Source organism: Littorina saxatilis, linkage group LG7 (assembly GCF_037325665.1).
Source record: "Littorina saxatilis isolate snail1 linkage group LG7, US_GU_Lsax_2.0, whole genome shotgun sequence".
NCBI classification, from domain to species: Eukaryota; Metazoa; Mollusca; class Gastropoda; order Littorinimorpha; family Littorinidae; genus Littorina; species Littorina saxatilis.
The window spans coordinates 7,645,901-7,660,807 of NC_090251.1; the positions used below are offsets into that span (position 1 = coordinate 7,645,901).

Below are 14,907 nucleotides of genomic sequence, written 5' to 3' on the forward strand. Positions count from 1 at the left end.
TGAGACAGACCATAACTAGATCCAACACTGTTAATCAGCCATTGACTGCTGGATCTACATACTGACTCACTTGAGACAGACCATAACTAGATCCAACACTGTGAATCAGCCATTGACTGCTGGATCTACATACTCACTCACTTGAGACAGACCATAACTAGATCCAACACTGTGAATCAGCCATTGACTGCTGGATCTACATACTGACTCACTTGAGACAGACCATAACTAGATCCAACACTGTGAATCAGCCATTGACTGCTGGATCTACATACTGACTCACTTGAGACAGACCATAACTAGATCCAACACTGTGAATCAGCCATTGACTGCTGGATCTACATACTCACTCACTTGAGACAGACCATAACTAGATCCAACACTGTGAATCAGCCATTGACTGCTGGATCTACATACTGACTCACTTGAGACAGACCATAACTAGATCCAACACTGTCAATCAGCCATTGACTGCTGGATCTACATACTCACTCACTTGAGACAGACCATAACTAGATCCAACACTGTTAATCAGCCATTGACTGCTGGATCTACATACTCACTCACTTGAGACAGACCATAACTAGATCCAACACTGTGAATCAGCCATTGACTGCTGGATCTAAATACTGACTCACTTGAGACAGACCATAACTAGATCCAACACTGTGAATCAGCCATTGACTGCTGGATCTACATACTGACTCACTTGAGACAGACCATAACTAGATCCAACACTGTGAATCAGCCATTGACTGCTGGATCTACATACTGACTCACTTGAGACAGACCATAACTAGATCCAACACTGTGAATCAGCCATTGACTGCTGGATCTACATACTCACTCACTTGAGACAGACCATAACTAGATCCAACACTGTGAATCAGCCATTGACTGCTGGATCTACATACTCACTCACTTGAGACAGACCATAACTAGATCCAACACTGTTAATCAGCCATTGACTGCTGGATCTACATACTGACTCACTTGAGACAGACCATAACTAGATCCAACACTGTGAATCAGCCATTGACTGCTGGATCTACATACTGACTCACTTGAGACAGACCATAACTAGATCCAACACTGTGAATCAGCCATTGACTGCTGGATCTACATACTCACTCACTTGAGACAGACCATAACTAGATCCAACACTGTCAATCAGCCATTGACTGCTGGATCTACATACTCACTCACTTGAGACAGACCATAACTAGATCCAACACTGTGAATCAGCCATTGACTGCTGGATCTACATACTCACTCACTTGAGACAGACCATAACTAGATCCAACACTGTGAATCAGCCATTGACTGCTGGATCTACATACTCACTCACTTGAGACAGACCATAACTAGATCCAACACTGTGAATCAGCCATTGACTGCTGGATCTACATACTCACTCACTTGAGACAGACCATAACTAGATCCAACACTGTGAATCAGCCATTGACTGCTGGATCTACATACTCACTCACTTGAGACAGACCATAACTAGATCCAACACTGTGAATCAGCCATTGACTGCTGGATCTACATACTCACTCACTTGAGACAGACCATAACTAGATCCAACACTGTGAATCAGCCATTGACTGCTGGATCTACATACTCACTCACTTGAGACAGACCATAACTAGATCCAACACTGTTAATCAGCCATTGACTGCTGGATCTACATACTCACTCACTTGAGACAGACCATAACTAGATCCAACACTGTTAATCAGCCATTGACTGCTGGATCTACATACTCACTCACTTGAGACAGACCATAACTAGATCCAACACTGTGAATCAGCCATTGACTGCTGGATCTACATACTCACTCACTTGAGACAGACCATAACTAGATCCAACACTGTGAATCAGCCATTGACTGCTGGATCTACATACTCACTCACTTGAGACAGACCATAACTAGATCCAACACTGTGAATCAGCCATTGACTGCTGGATCTACATACTGACTCACTTGAGACAGACCATAACTAGATCCAACACTGTTAATCAGCCATTGACTGCTGGATCTACATACTCACTCACTTGAGACAGACCATAACTAGATCCAACACTGTGAATCAGCCATTGACTGCTGGATCTACATACTGACTCACTTGAGACAGACCATAACTAGATCCAACACTGTGAATCAGCCATTGACTGCTGGATCTACATACTGACTCACTTGAGACAGACCATAACTAGATCCAACACTGTGAATCAGCCATTGACTGCTGGATCTACATACTGACTCACTTGAGACAGACCATAACTAGATCCAACACTGTGAATCAGCCATTGACTGCTGGATCTACATACTCACTCACTTGAGACAGACCATAACTAGATCCAACACTGTGAATCAGCCATTGACTGCTGGATCTACATACTCACTCACTTGAGACAGACCATAACTAGATCCAACACTGTTAATCAGCCATTGACTGCTGGATCTACATACTCACTCACTTGAGACAGACCATAACTAGATCCAACACTGTGAATCAGCCATTGACTGCTGGATCTACATACTCACTCACTTGAGACAGACCATAACTAGATCCAACACTGTGAATCAGCCATTGACTGCTGGATCTACATACTCACTCACTTGAGACAGACCATAACTAGATCCAACACTGTGAATCAGCCATTGACTGCTGGATCTACATACTCACTCACTTGAGACAGACCATAACTAGATCCAACACTGTTAATCAGCCATTGACTGCTGGATCTACATACTCACTCACTTGAGACAGACCATAACTAGATCCAACACTGTGAATCAGCCATTGACTGCTGGATCTACATACTCACTCACTTGAGACAGACCATAACTAGATCCAACACTGTGAATCAGCCATTGACTGCTGGATCTACATACTCACTCACTTGAGACAGACCATAACTAGATCCAACACTGTTAATCAGCCATTGACTGCTGGATCTACATACTCACTCACTTGAGACAGACCATAACTAGATCCAACACTGTGAATCAGCCATTGACTGCTGGATCTACATACTCACTCACTTGAGACAGACCATAACTAGATCCAACACTGTTAATCAGCCATTGACTGCTGGATCTACATACTCACTCACTTGAGACAGACCATAACTAGATCCAACACTGTGAATCAGCCATTGACTGCTGGATCTACATACTCACTCACTTGAGACAGACCATAACTAGATCCAACACTGTGAATCAGCCATTGACTGCTGGATCTACATACTCACTCACTTGAGACAGACCATAACTAGATCCAACACTGTGAATCAGCCATTGACTGCTGGATCTACATACTCACTCACTTGAGACAGACCATAACTAGATCCAACACTGTGAATCAGCCATTGACTGCTGGATCTACATACTCACTCACTTGAGACAGACCATAACTAGATCCAACACTGTGAATCAGCCATTGACTGCTGGATCTACATACTCACTCACTTGAGACAGACCATAACTAGATCCAACACTGTGAATCAGCCATTGACTGCTGGATCTACATACTGACTCACTTGAGACAGACCATAACTAGATCCAACACTGTGAATCAGCCATTGACTGCTGGATCTACATACTGACTCACTTGAGACAGACCATAACTAGATCCAACACTGTGAATCAGCCATTGACTGCTGGATCTACATACTCACTCACTTGAGACAGACCATAACTAGATCCAACACTGTGAATCAGCCATTGACAGCTGGATCTACATACTCACTCACTTGAGACAGACCATAACTAGATCCAACACTGTGAATCAGCCATTGACTGCTGGATCTACATACTGACTCACTTGAGACAGACCATAACTAGATCCAACACTGTTAATCAGCCATTGACTGCTGGATCTACATACTCACTCACTTGAGACAGACCATAACTAGATCCAACACTGTGAATCAGCCATTGACTGCTGGATCTACATACTCACTCACTTGAGACAGACCATAACTAGATCCAACACTGTGAATCAGCCATTGACTGCTGGATCTACATACTCACTCACTTGAGACAGACCATAACTAGATCCAACACTGTGAATCAGCCATTGACTGCTGGATCTACATACTCACTCACTTGAGACAGACCATAACTAGATCCAACACTGTGAATCAGCCATTGACTGCTGGATCTACATACTCACTCACTTGAGACAGACCATAACTAGATCCAACACTGTGAATCAGCCATTGACTGCTGGATCTACATACTCACTCACTTGAGACAGACCATAACTAGATCCAACACTGTTAATCAGCCATTGACTGCTGGATCTACATACTCACTCACTTGAGACAGACCATAACTAGATCCAACACTGTGAATCAGCCATTGACTGCTGGATCTACATACTCACTCACTTGAGACAGACCATAACTAGATCCAACACTGTGAATCAGCCATTGACTGCTGGATCTACATACTCACTCACTTGAGACAGACCATAACTAGATCCAACACTGTGAATCAGCCATTGACTGCTGGATCTACATACTCACTCACTTGAGACAGACCATAACTAGATCCAACACTGTGAATCAGCCATTGACTGCTGGATCTACATACTGACTCACTTGAGACAGACCATAACTAGATCCAACACTGTGAATCAGCCATTGACTGCTGGATCTACATACTCACTCACTTGAGACAGACCATAACTAGATCCAACACTGTGAATCAGCCATTGACTGCTGGATCTACATACTGACTCACTTGAGACAGACCATAACTAGATCCAACACTGTGAATCAGCCATTGACTGCTGGATCTACATACTCACTCACTTGAGACAGACCATAACTAGATCCAACACTGTGAATCAGCCATTGACTGCTGGATCTACATACTGACTCACTTGAGACAGACCATAACTAGATCCAACACTGTGAATCAGCCATTGACTGCTGGATCTACATACTGACTCACTTGAGACAGACCATAACTAGATCCAACACTGTGAATCAGCCATTGACTGCTGGATCTACATACTGACTCACTTGAGACAGACCATAACTAGATCCAACACTGTGAATCAGCCATTGACTGCTGGATCTACATACTCACTCACTTGAGACAGACCATAACTAGATCCAACACTGTGAATCAGCCATTGACTGCTGGATCTACATACTCACTCACTTGAGACAGACCATAACTAGATCCAACACTGTTAATCAGCCATTGACTGCTGGATCTACATACTCACTCACTTGAGACAGACCATAACTAGATCCAACACTGTGAATCAGCCATTGACTGCTGGATCTACATACTCACTCACTTGAGACAGACCATAACTAGATCCAACACTGTGAATCAGCCATTGACTGCTGGATCTACATACTCACTCACTTGAGACAGACCATAACTAGATCCAACACTGTGAATCAGCCATTGACTGCTGGATCTACATACTCACTCACTTGAGACAGACCATAACTAGATCCAACACTGTTAATCAGCCATTGACTGCTGGATCTACATACTCACTCACTTGAGACAGACCATAACTAGATCCAACACTGTGAATCAGCCATTGACTGCTGGATCTACATACTCACTCACTTGAGACAGACCATAACTAGATCCAACACTGTTAATCAGCCATTGACTGCTGGATCTACATACTCACTCACTTGAGACAGACCATAACTAGATCCAACACTGTGAATCAGCCATTGACTGCTGGATCTACATACTCACTCACTTGAGACAGACCATAACTAGATCCAACACTGTGAATCAGCCATTGACTGCTGGATCTACATACTCACTCACTTGAGACAGACCATAACTAGATCCAACACTGTGAATCAGCCATTGACTGCTGGATCTACATACTCACTCACTTGAGACAGACCATAACTAGATCCAACACTGTGAATCAGCCATTGACTGCTGGATCTACATACTCACTCACTTGAGACAGACCATAACTAGATCCAACACTGTGAATCAGCCATTGACTGCTGGATCTACATACTCACTCACTTGAGACAGACCATAACTAGATCCAACACTGTGAATCAGCCATTGACTGCTGGATCTACATACTCACTCACTTGAGACAGACCATAACTAGATCCAACACTGTGAATCAGCCATTGACTGCTGGATCTACATACTCACTCACTTGAGACAGACCATAACTAGATCCAACACTGTGAATCAGCCATTGACTGCTGGATCTACATACTCACTCACTTGAGACAGACCATAACTAGATCCAACACTGTGAATCAGCCATTGACTGCTGGATCTACATACTCACTCACTTGAGACAGACCATAACTAGATCCAACACTGTGAATCAGCCATTGACTGCTGGATCTACATACTCACTCACTTGAGACAGACCATAACTAGATCCAACACTGTGAATCAGCCATTGACTGCTGGATCTACATACTCACTCACTTGAGACAGACCATAACTAGATCCAACACTGTTAATCAGCCATTGACTGCTGGATCTACATACTGACTCACTTGAGACAGACCATAACTAGATCCAACACTGTGAATCAGCCATTGACTGCTGGATCTACATACTCACTCACTTGAGACAGACCATAACTAGATCCAACACTGTGAATCAGCCATTGACTGCTGGATCTACATACTCACTCACTTGAGACAGACCATAACTAGATCCAACACGGTGAATCAGCCATTGACTGCTGGATCTACATACTCACTCACTTGAGACAGACCATAACTAGATCCAACACTGTTAATCAGCCATTGACTGCTGGATCTACATACTGACTCACTTGAGACAGACCATAACTAGATCCAACACTGTTAATCAGCCATTGACTGCTGGATCTACATACTCACTCACTTGAGACAGACCATAACTAGATCCAACACTGTGAATCAGCCATTGACTGCTGGATCTACATACTCACTCACTTGAGACAGACCATAACTAGATCCAACACGGTGAATCAGCCATTGACTGCTGGATCTACATACTCACTCACTTGAGACAGACCATAACTAGATCCAACACTGTTAATCAGCCATTGACTGCTGGATCTACATACTGACTCACTTGAGACAGACCATAACTAGATCCAACACTGTTAATCAGCCATTGACTGCTGGATCTACATACTCACTCACTTGAGACAGACCATAACTAGATCCAACACTGTGAATCAGCCATTGACTGCTGGATCTACATACTCACTCACTTGAGACAGACCATAACTAGATCCAACACTGTGAATCAGCCATTGACTGCTGGATCTACATACTCACTCACTTGAGACAGACCATAACTAGATCCAACACTGTGAATCAGCCATTGACTGCTGGATCTACATACTCACTCACTTGAGACAGACCATAACTAGATCCAACACTGTGAATCAGCCATTGACTGCTGGATCTACATACTCACTCACTTGAGACAGACCATAACTAGATCCAACACTGTGAATCAGCCATTGACTGCTGGATCTACATACTCATTCACTTGAGACAGACCATAACTAGATCCAACACTGTGAATCAGCCATTGACTGCTGGATCTACATACTCACTCACTTGAGACAGACCATAACTAGATCCAACACTGTTAATCAGCCATTGACTGCTGGATCTACATACTCACTCACTTGAGACAGACCATAACTAGATCCAACACTGTGAATCAGCCATTGACTGCTGGATCTACATACTCACTCACTTGAGACAGACCATAACTAGATCCAACACTGTGAATCAGCCATTGACTGCTGGATCTACATACTCACTCACTTGAGACAGACCATAACTAGATCCAACACTGTGAATCAGCCATTGACTGCTGGATCTACATACTCACTCACTTGAGACAGACCATAACTAGATCCAACACTGTTAATCAGCCATTGACTGCTGGATCTACATACTCACTCACTTGAGACAGACCATAACTAGATCCAACACTGTTAATCAGCCATTGACTGCTGGATCTACATACTGACTCACTTGAGACAGACCATAACTAGATCCAACACTGTGAATCAGCCATTGACTGCTGGATCTACATACTCACTCACTTGAGACAGACCATAACTAGATCCAACACTGTGAATCAGCCATTGACTGCTGGATCTACATACTCACTCACTTGAGACAGACCATAACTAGATCCAACACTGTGAATCAGCCATTGACTGCTGGATCTACATACTCACTCACTTGAGACAGACCATAACTAGATCCAACACTGTGAATCAGCCATTGACTGCTGGATCTACATACTCACTCACTTGAGACAGACCATAACTAGATCCAACACTGTGAATCAGCCATTGACTGCTGGATCTACATACTCACTCACTTGAGACAGACCATAACTAGATCCAACACTGTTAATCAGCCATTGACTGCTGGATCTACATACTCACTCACTTGAGACAGACCATAACTAGATCCAACACTGTTAATCAGCCATTGACTGCTGGATCTACATACTCACTCACTTGAGACAGACCATAACTAGATCCAACACTGTGAATCAGCCATTGACTGCTGGATCTACATACTCACTCACTTGAGACAGACCATAACTAGATCCAACACTGTTAATCAGCCATTGACTGCTGGATCTACATACTCACTCACTTGAGACAGACCATAACTAGATCCAACACTGTGAATCAGCCATTGACTGCTGGATCTACATACTCACTCACTTGAGACAGACCATAACTAGATCCAACACTGTGAATCAGCCATTGACTGCTGGATCTACATACTCACTCACTTGAGACAGACCATAACTAGATCCAACACTGTGAATCAGCCATTGACTGCTGGATCTACATACTCACTCACTTGAGACAGACCATAACTAGATCCAACACTGTTAATCAGCCATTGACTGCTGGATCTACATACTCACTCACTTGAGACAGACTATAACTAGATCCAACACTGTTAATCAGCCATTGACTGCTGGATCTACATACTGACTCACTTGAGACAGACCATAACTAGATCCAACACTGTGAATCAGCCATTGACTGCTGGATCTACATACTCACTCACTTGAGACAGACCATAACTAGATCCAACACTGTGAATCAGCCATTGACTGCTGGATCTACATACTCACTCACTTGAGACAGACCATAACTAGATCCAACACTGTGAATCAGCCATTGACTGCTGGATCTACATACTCACTCACTTGAGACAGACCATAACTAGATCCAACACTGTTAATCAGCCATTGACTGCTGGATCTACATACTCACTCACTTGAGACAGACCATAACTAGATCCAACACTGTTAATCAGCCATTGACTGCTGGATCTACAAAGCTCTGTTAGGAATACTGATTGGCAAAACGTTCGGGGGCGATCATTTGCTCGGAGGCCAAAACGCTGTGGAGCAGCTTGTATGTCATAGTGTGAACCTGGGAGCTGAGTATGATCGGGATTAATGCGTTAGTAATGATTTAAAGTTACTTCCCTTTCTTTTCCATTCCTTGTTACTCTTATTTACAAGGCTTAACATTTTTTTGCATATACAAGAAAAATACTTGGTTATTGTACAAATTATTCAGAAACAAAAATATAGTTCATAACCAATAATTGAATAAATCTGTTTGTTAAGTGTACTTAAAAACATATTTGAACAACCTACATATTTAACGTTTTAAGGGGAGAGGTGGCACGAAAAATTTCTACTGGATGTTTACACTTTTCCTTGCAATAGTTGTATGTATTATCAAGCAAAAACACATAAAAAGACTCATTTGTGCAAATGTTTTGACTAAGGATCTTTTTATGGGTAAAAACGCCTGATTTTTTACTAAAAAACATGAAACGGCCTATCCCTGCTCGAGCCTGATATTTTAGAAATTTCTCAAACTGACAACCTCATAAATATTGTTATGAACTCATAAGTCGCATCTGTCAGTAGTTACAGAGCATTTTTATGAGTATCAGCCTTAGTTTCCAGTCAAAAAAAAAGATGACCGACATTATGTTTTCGCACGAAATTGCTATGTCAGGCTTTTATTTTAATTCATAAAAAAATAAAAATATATATATATTTTTTAAAAAGCGCTCCTGTAACTACGGGGCGAATTCATTAACCATGATTGGGGTGAAACAATTGGTAGTCTACCACAAGTAGATGAGAAGTGAAGACCTTCGTCGCGTGGTTACCGTCCTTGAACATCATATTCTGAGAAAATGGTGATTGAAAGTTTGTGAAATGTTTCTGTAAAAAATATGAAGACAGATGGCCAAATAAAGATGATATGAGTGCTCCTGTATTGTTCACAGACTTCTTGAAATGGTTCAGTTACTTATTCTCCCCCGTCTCCCATCAGTCCAGCTCCGTACACCTCCCCCTCCTGGTCTTCTTGCTGCTCCAGCTGGCGTTGACGACCCGCACATCTTGCCCTACGGGCTGCCACAGCGACCACAGCTGTTGCTCTCTCCGCCTTCTGAATCCTCACCTTGTCTTTCTTGGCCAACGCAGACTCCATGAGATCACTTATTGGCAAGCTCATGTGGTCCATGACCTGTGCCAGTGCAACGTTGCCTCTGTTGAACTTTGCAACAGCTCAGCGGTGGCTGCTTCCACCCGGTCTTTCCCAACAAAGATTTCTTTGGGGCAGTGTCCCCACATGACATTGTGGAGAGACTCGTTGCTGTTCTGGGTCTTGCCATGGGCCACGCGCATGAGAAGAATGGGATTTGTCATTCTTATGTAGATTGGCAGAACAGCATGTGATACTTCCCTGGACAAGGTGGTGCCGTTGTGCTCTGCGTGTGGAGGTGGTGGTCGCGCTTCTGCCCTGGCTCTTTGAAAAAAGCACCAGGAGGCTGGCCCGGCTGGACATCTGTCGTGGTGAGGGTCCTCGTCCGTTGAAGTTACATGGAAGAAAGTGGCCCAGATCGCCTGCTCCATGGCTCGCTGATCTTCAAGGTTGTTGAGGATCGCGCTACGGAAGTAGTTTTGCAAGCGTTGGCACTTTTCCTTGGCTAGTCGCCCCTCCCCTCTTCCACCAAGCCTTCCATCCTTTGATGCCTTGCGGAGAGCTGTGCCCATTCTCTTGGGGAGGTGGTTGGTACATTCCAGCTTGGTGATGGGACGTGTGGGACCATAGGGCTGAGCTGCAGCCACAGCATTGAACGCAGTAGAATCTCCGTCCGACAGCATAGTTCTGTACCTGAGGTTGTGACGCTCAACAGACCTGCAGCACTGTAAAATTCAGAAAACCCATTGTGTAGGCAAGCACATTGTGCACCTTTACGTGCAGAACTCAATTTATGAGTTCAAGAGTTGCTTATAAGGGGGGGGGGGGGGGGAGGTGTTGTGTTACAAAATAATGTTCGCATTAGTATTGTTTTGTTATAAAAGGCTATAAATGAACTTTGTTATTGTGACTAATTCATAATTGAATCTGTGTGCACTCTCTCTCTCTCTCTCTGTTCAAAATTTAAAGGATAGGCTATAGTGGGGATATACAGATTGTATGACCAATTCAGTTCCCTATAGGACTTTTTGACCAATCAGAACGGATTCTAGGTGACCTGTTAAATGCTATAACGTTCAGGCATGGACCCTTTTTGTTTATCAAGCTAAAAATTGACAAAACAAAGTAAAAATTTAAATCAACAAGATCAGCGTGATTTATTCTACAGAATGACACTTCAAATGCTGTCAGATAATACTCTCTTTATCTAAAAAAAAATACCGATATAAAGCGAGTTTTGTCGGTGGGTGCTTTACGGAACAGCAAGGTACCGCCCATCCTCTGAGTGTGAAATGCCGACCCGCTCACTTGAAATCTAAATTATCTAAGTTCGAAACATCAAGTGAAATTGAGTCACTCGCGTTACGTCAAATGTATCTTTACGTCATTTCCCATCCGTCTTGAGTCGGTTCTAAATCTGTCGCTCTATGTCACACGCTTTCCTTCTTTGCCACTACTAAAGCAAACGTGTGCAAGATTGTATGTTACACGCTTTGGAGCATGTGCAAGAACGGATTCAAACTCGAAATCGTCCCTCCAAAAACCCCAAAATGCACACACGACTTTTATTTCTCCTGCTGTTATCGTTTCTTCTCTTTACAAATTCTTCAACGCTGAGAATACTGAAAACGGCATCCCAGACGACAGTACTGTTTCCATACGCGAATTTAGCTGCCCTTGGAAAGTGGCTCGCTCAGGAGGCCTGTTAGTATGACACTATAAGGACAGAGTTGTGAACATAGATGACAAAGATCCCGGAAAGAACAAACATTTCGCGGATGCAGACACAGAAAGACGTCATGAAGATTGCAATGCTTCAAAAGATACGGACTGTGACGATGACTGTGACGTCATTCACATATACCGAGACGTCATTTATAGTTGTTCGGTCACTTTCGTCAAAAAGTAGATCTCTCCACAATGGCTGCTCCTGTGTTTAGGTTTAATATCAAGCGTGAGTACGCAAAACGTGTTTGTTCTCTCCTCTGTTGAAGCTGTGAGACATAATCGCCATTACGAGCTAGTCGTGTGACAGAGAGTTTTCTTGTACACTCGACTGCTGCTGTTTCACTCCGGCTAAAGCCGTCGTGAAACATCTACAGTCTCGTGTGCAAGAAAACTCTCTGTCACACGACTAGCTCGTAATAGCGGGTACTATTCAACAAGAAAAAGCGAAGCAACCTAAACGCATGTTGAACATGGTTTATCTTGTGAGATTGTTGTGTGTCAAACGCATTTGATCTGTGAATATTCATCACGTCAGGAGTATTACTCTGATTGGCTGACCCAGGTCACGAGAATTCTTTGACTGACAGGCATAATCAGGTAGGAGCGCTCAAGTTCCCATTGCGGCTGTTCTGTCTAATTCGCGGGGTCGCTTCGAAATTTGTTTTGGTCGAATTAAACGGCTTTACGAGCTAATGCAAGCTGCTTCTTCCTCTTGTCCGATGCCTGCCCCACAGACCTCTTTCTATCGTTGAAATTTGCAGTGAACATTGCTGGCCGAGTGATAGACGGTAGGGTAATTCGATCGACAAACCGATGTTGTGTTTACAGCGGATACGGTTTGTTGCGCATGCGCAAGTAGCCTCCAGTCGCCACGGTAAGTTACAATGACCAACCAGAGAAGAGCTTTCATAGATCGATGGTCCATCTTGCAAATCCGGGAATTCCTGTCGCGGATAGTATGCTTGTGCTCTGACAGTTGAGCGAAAATAACGGGCTATTTGTGGGTATTGTTGACGTCACCAGCAAACTTCTTCTTCTTCGTCGTCGTTCGCTCAGACAGCAACTCCGGAGGCCCTGATGAAGGCTGCTGTACGCCGGAGGCTACCAGCAAACGAGAATTCACGCGGGATGGTGTCGTGTGCAACGAGTTAGTCTTCTTGGAAGAAAAGTGGCTGTTTCAAGCCCTTGAAAACATCGATTGTTCAGCAAGTTTTCTGACTTTTATCACTCATGCATGTGCACTCACTTTGAAATTCATCCCTTTATTGCAAAAAAGACGATACAATTGACAAAATAAACATGACACAATGAATCTAGGGTGTTCAAAGTGCCTAATATTGCAGGACACCCAAAACACATTTTAGAAGGATTTTAGTAAAAAATGTCGTGCCACCTCTTCCCTTAAGTAATAATTGACATAATGGGAACCACTAAAGCCGTCATTCTAAGTTTGATAAATGACTGTGAATGCATGTAAAGCTGATTAGCTTGTCTTATACAAATGTGTTAGCATTGCTAAGAAGAACATGCATGCACAATTTCAAATTAACCAAGTATGGACGCTAGAATCCAATGTTTCATGTTCGACAGTCAGGGCATAGCGGTTGGGTTGGTACGGGGACAAATGTGAAGTAATCTGTGTGCTAAAACCTCAATTTCTTTTTGTGGTTTTGATACTATACATACTGAACTTACCTGTATTCAATTTTGTAAAACTAACATATAATACAGTCGTCTTTGTTCTCTTATGTCAGTGTTAGAAATAGGACAAAGCTGCTTCCGTGGCAACAAGACTATGTGTGGGGACGGAACTGTTTGTGACAAGGACAGTATTTGCAGTAAGTACAGTTATTTTGTCAAAGATATTGTAAGGGTATTTTAAAGTACAAGAATAGAGATGATATTCAGAAGAGTTGAAAGGCGAGAGATAGAGAGATATTTCGGAGGGGGGGGGGGGGGGGGTCCAATCAAGACATTCTGCAGCTGATCGATAACATTATTTTAGTTGCATAGGAGTTTAAGAATGCTTCTTGATTTCATGCTGAATGACGGGCGATGCACCCCCATGCGTGTGTTTAGACGACTGTGTGTCAATGCAGGACTCCCAGGCGGTGCGCAATGCGGTTCCAACAACGCAGAGTACTGTGGGCTGGGCACACGATGCCAGGAAGGATCTTGCAGTGAGTTGCTCTTGTTTAGTATGTCCCTCTTACCCCCTCTGCGCAAAGAGGTTTATCTCAAGGTCGTGACAATTGTGAGATTAAGAGTATGGTGTAAACGTACACATAGGAACACTCTATTTCGTCCAAAAGTCGGCCCCTAAGTTTGTCTTAAAAGGGGAGGGAGTATTCTATCAGGGGAAAAGGGGCAGGTGTCTTACACAGGAGGGAGTCTTCTTGGGGTGGGGGCGGGGGGTGTTCTTAAAAGGGGAGGGAGTATTCTATCAGGGGAAAAGGGGCAGGTGTCTTACACAGGAGGGAGTCTTCTTGGGGTGGGGGCGGGGGGTGTTCTTAAAAGAGGAGGGAGTATTCTATCAGGGGAAAAGGGGCAGGTGTCTTACACAGGAGGGAGTCTTCTTGGGGTGGGGGCGGGGGGTGTTCTTAAAAGGGGAGGGAGTATTCTATCAGGGGAAAAGGGGCAGGTG

At 43.5% G+C, this 14,907-nt stretch overlaps 1 protein-coding gene across 2 annotated transcripts in view; it reads left to right on the forward strand.

Moving 5' to 3' along the window:
• LOC138970602 (uncharacterized) overlaps window positions 1-14,907 on the forward strand; it is a 244,468-nt gene that overhangs the window by 132,997 nt on the left and 96,564 nt on the right. For both annotated transcript variants that reach the window (XM_070343070.1, XM_070343071.1), the window contains 2 exons: window positions 14,018-14,101; window positions 14,363-14,443. In XM_070343070.1, the coding sequence (XP_070199171.1) occupies window positions 14,018-14,101; window positions 14,363-14,443 (165 nt within the window). The remainder of the gene's footprint in view (window positions 1-14,017; window positions 14,102-14,362; window positions 14,444-14,907) is intronic.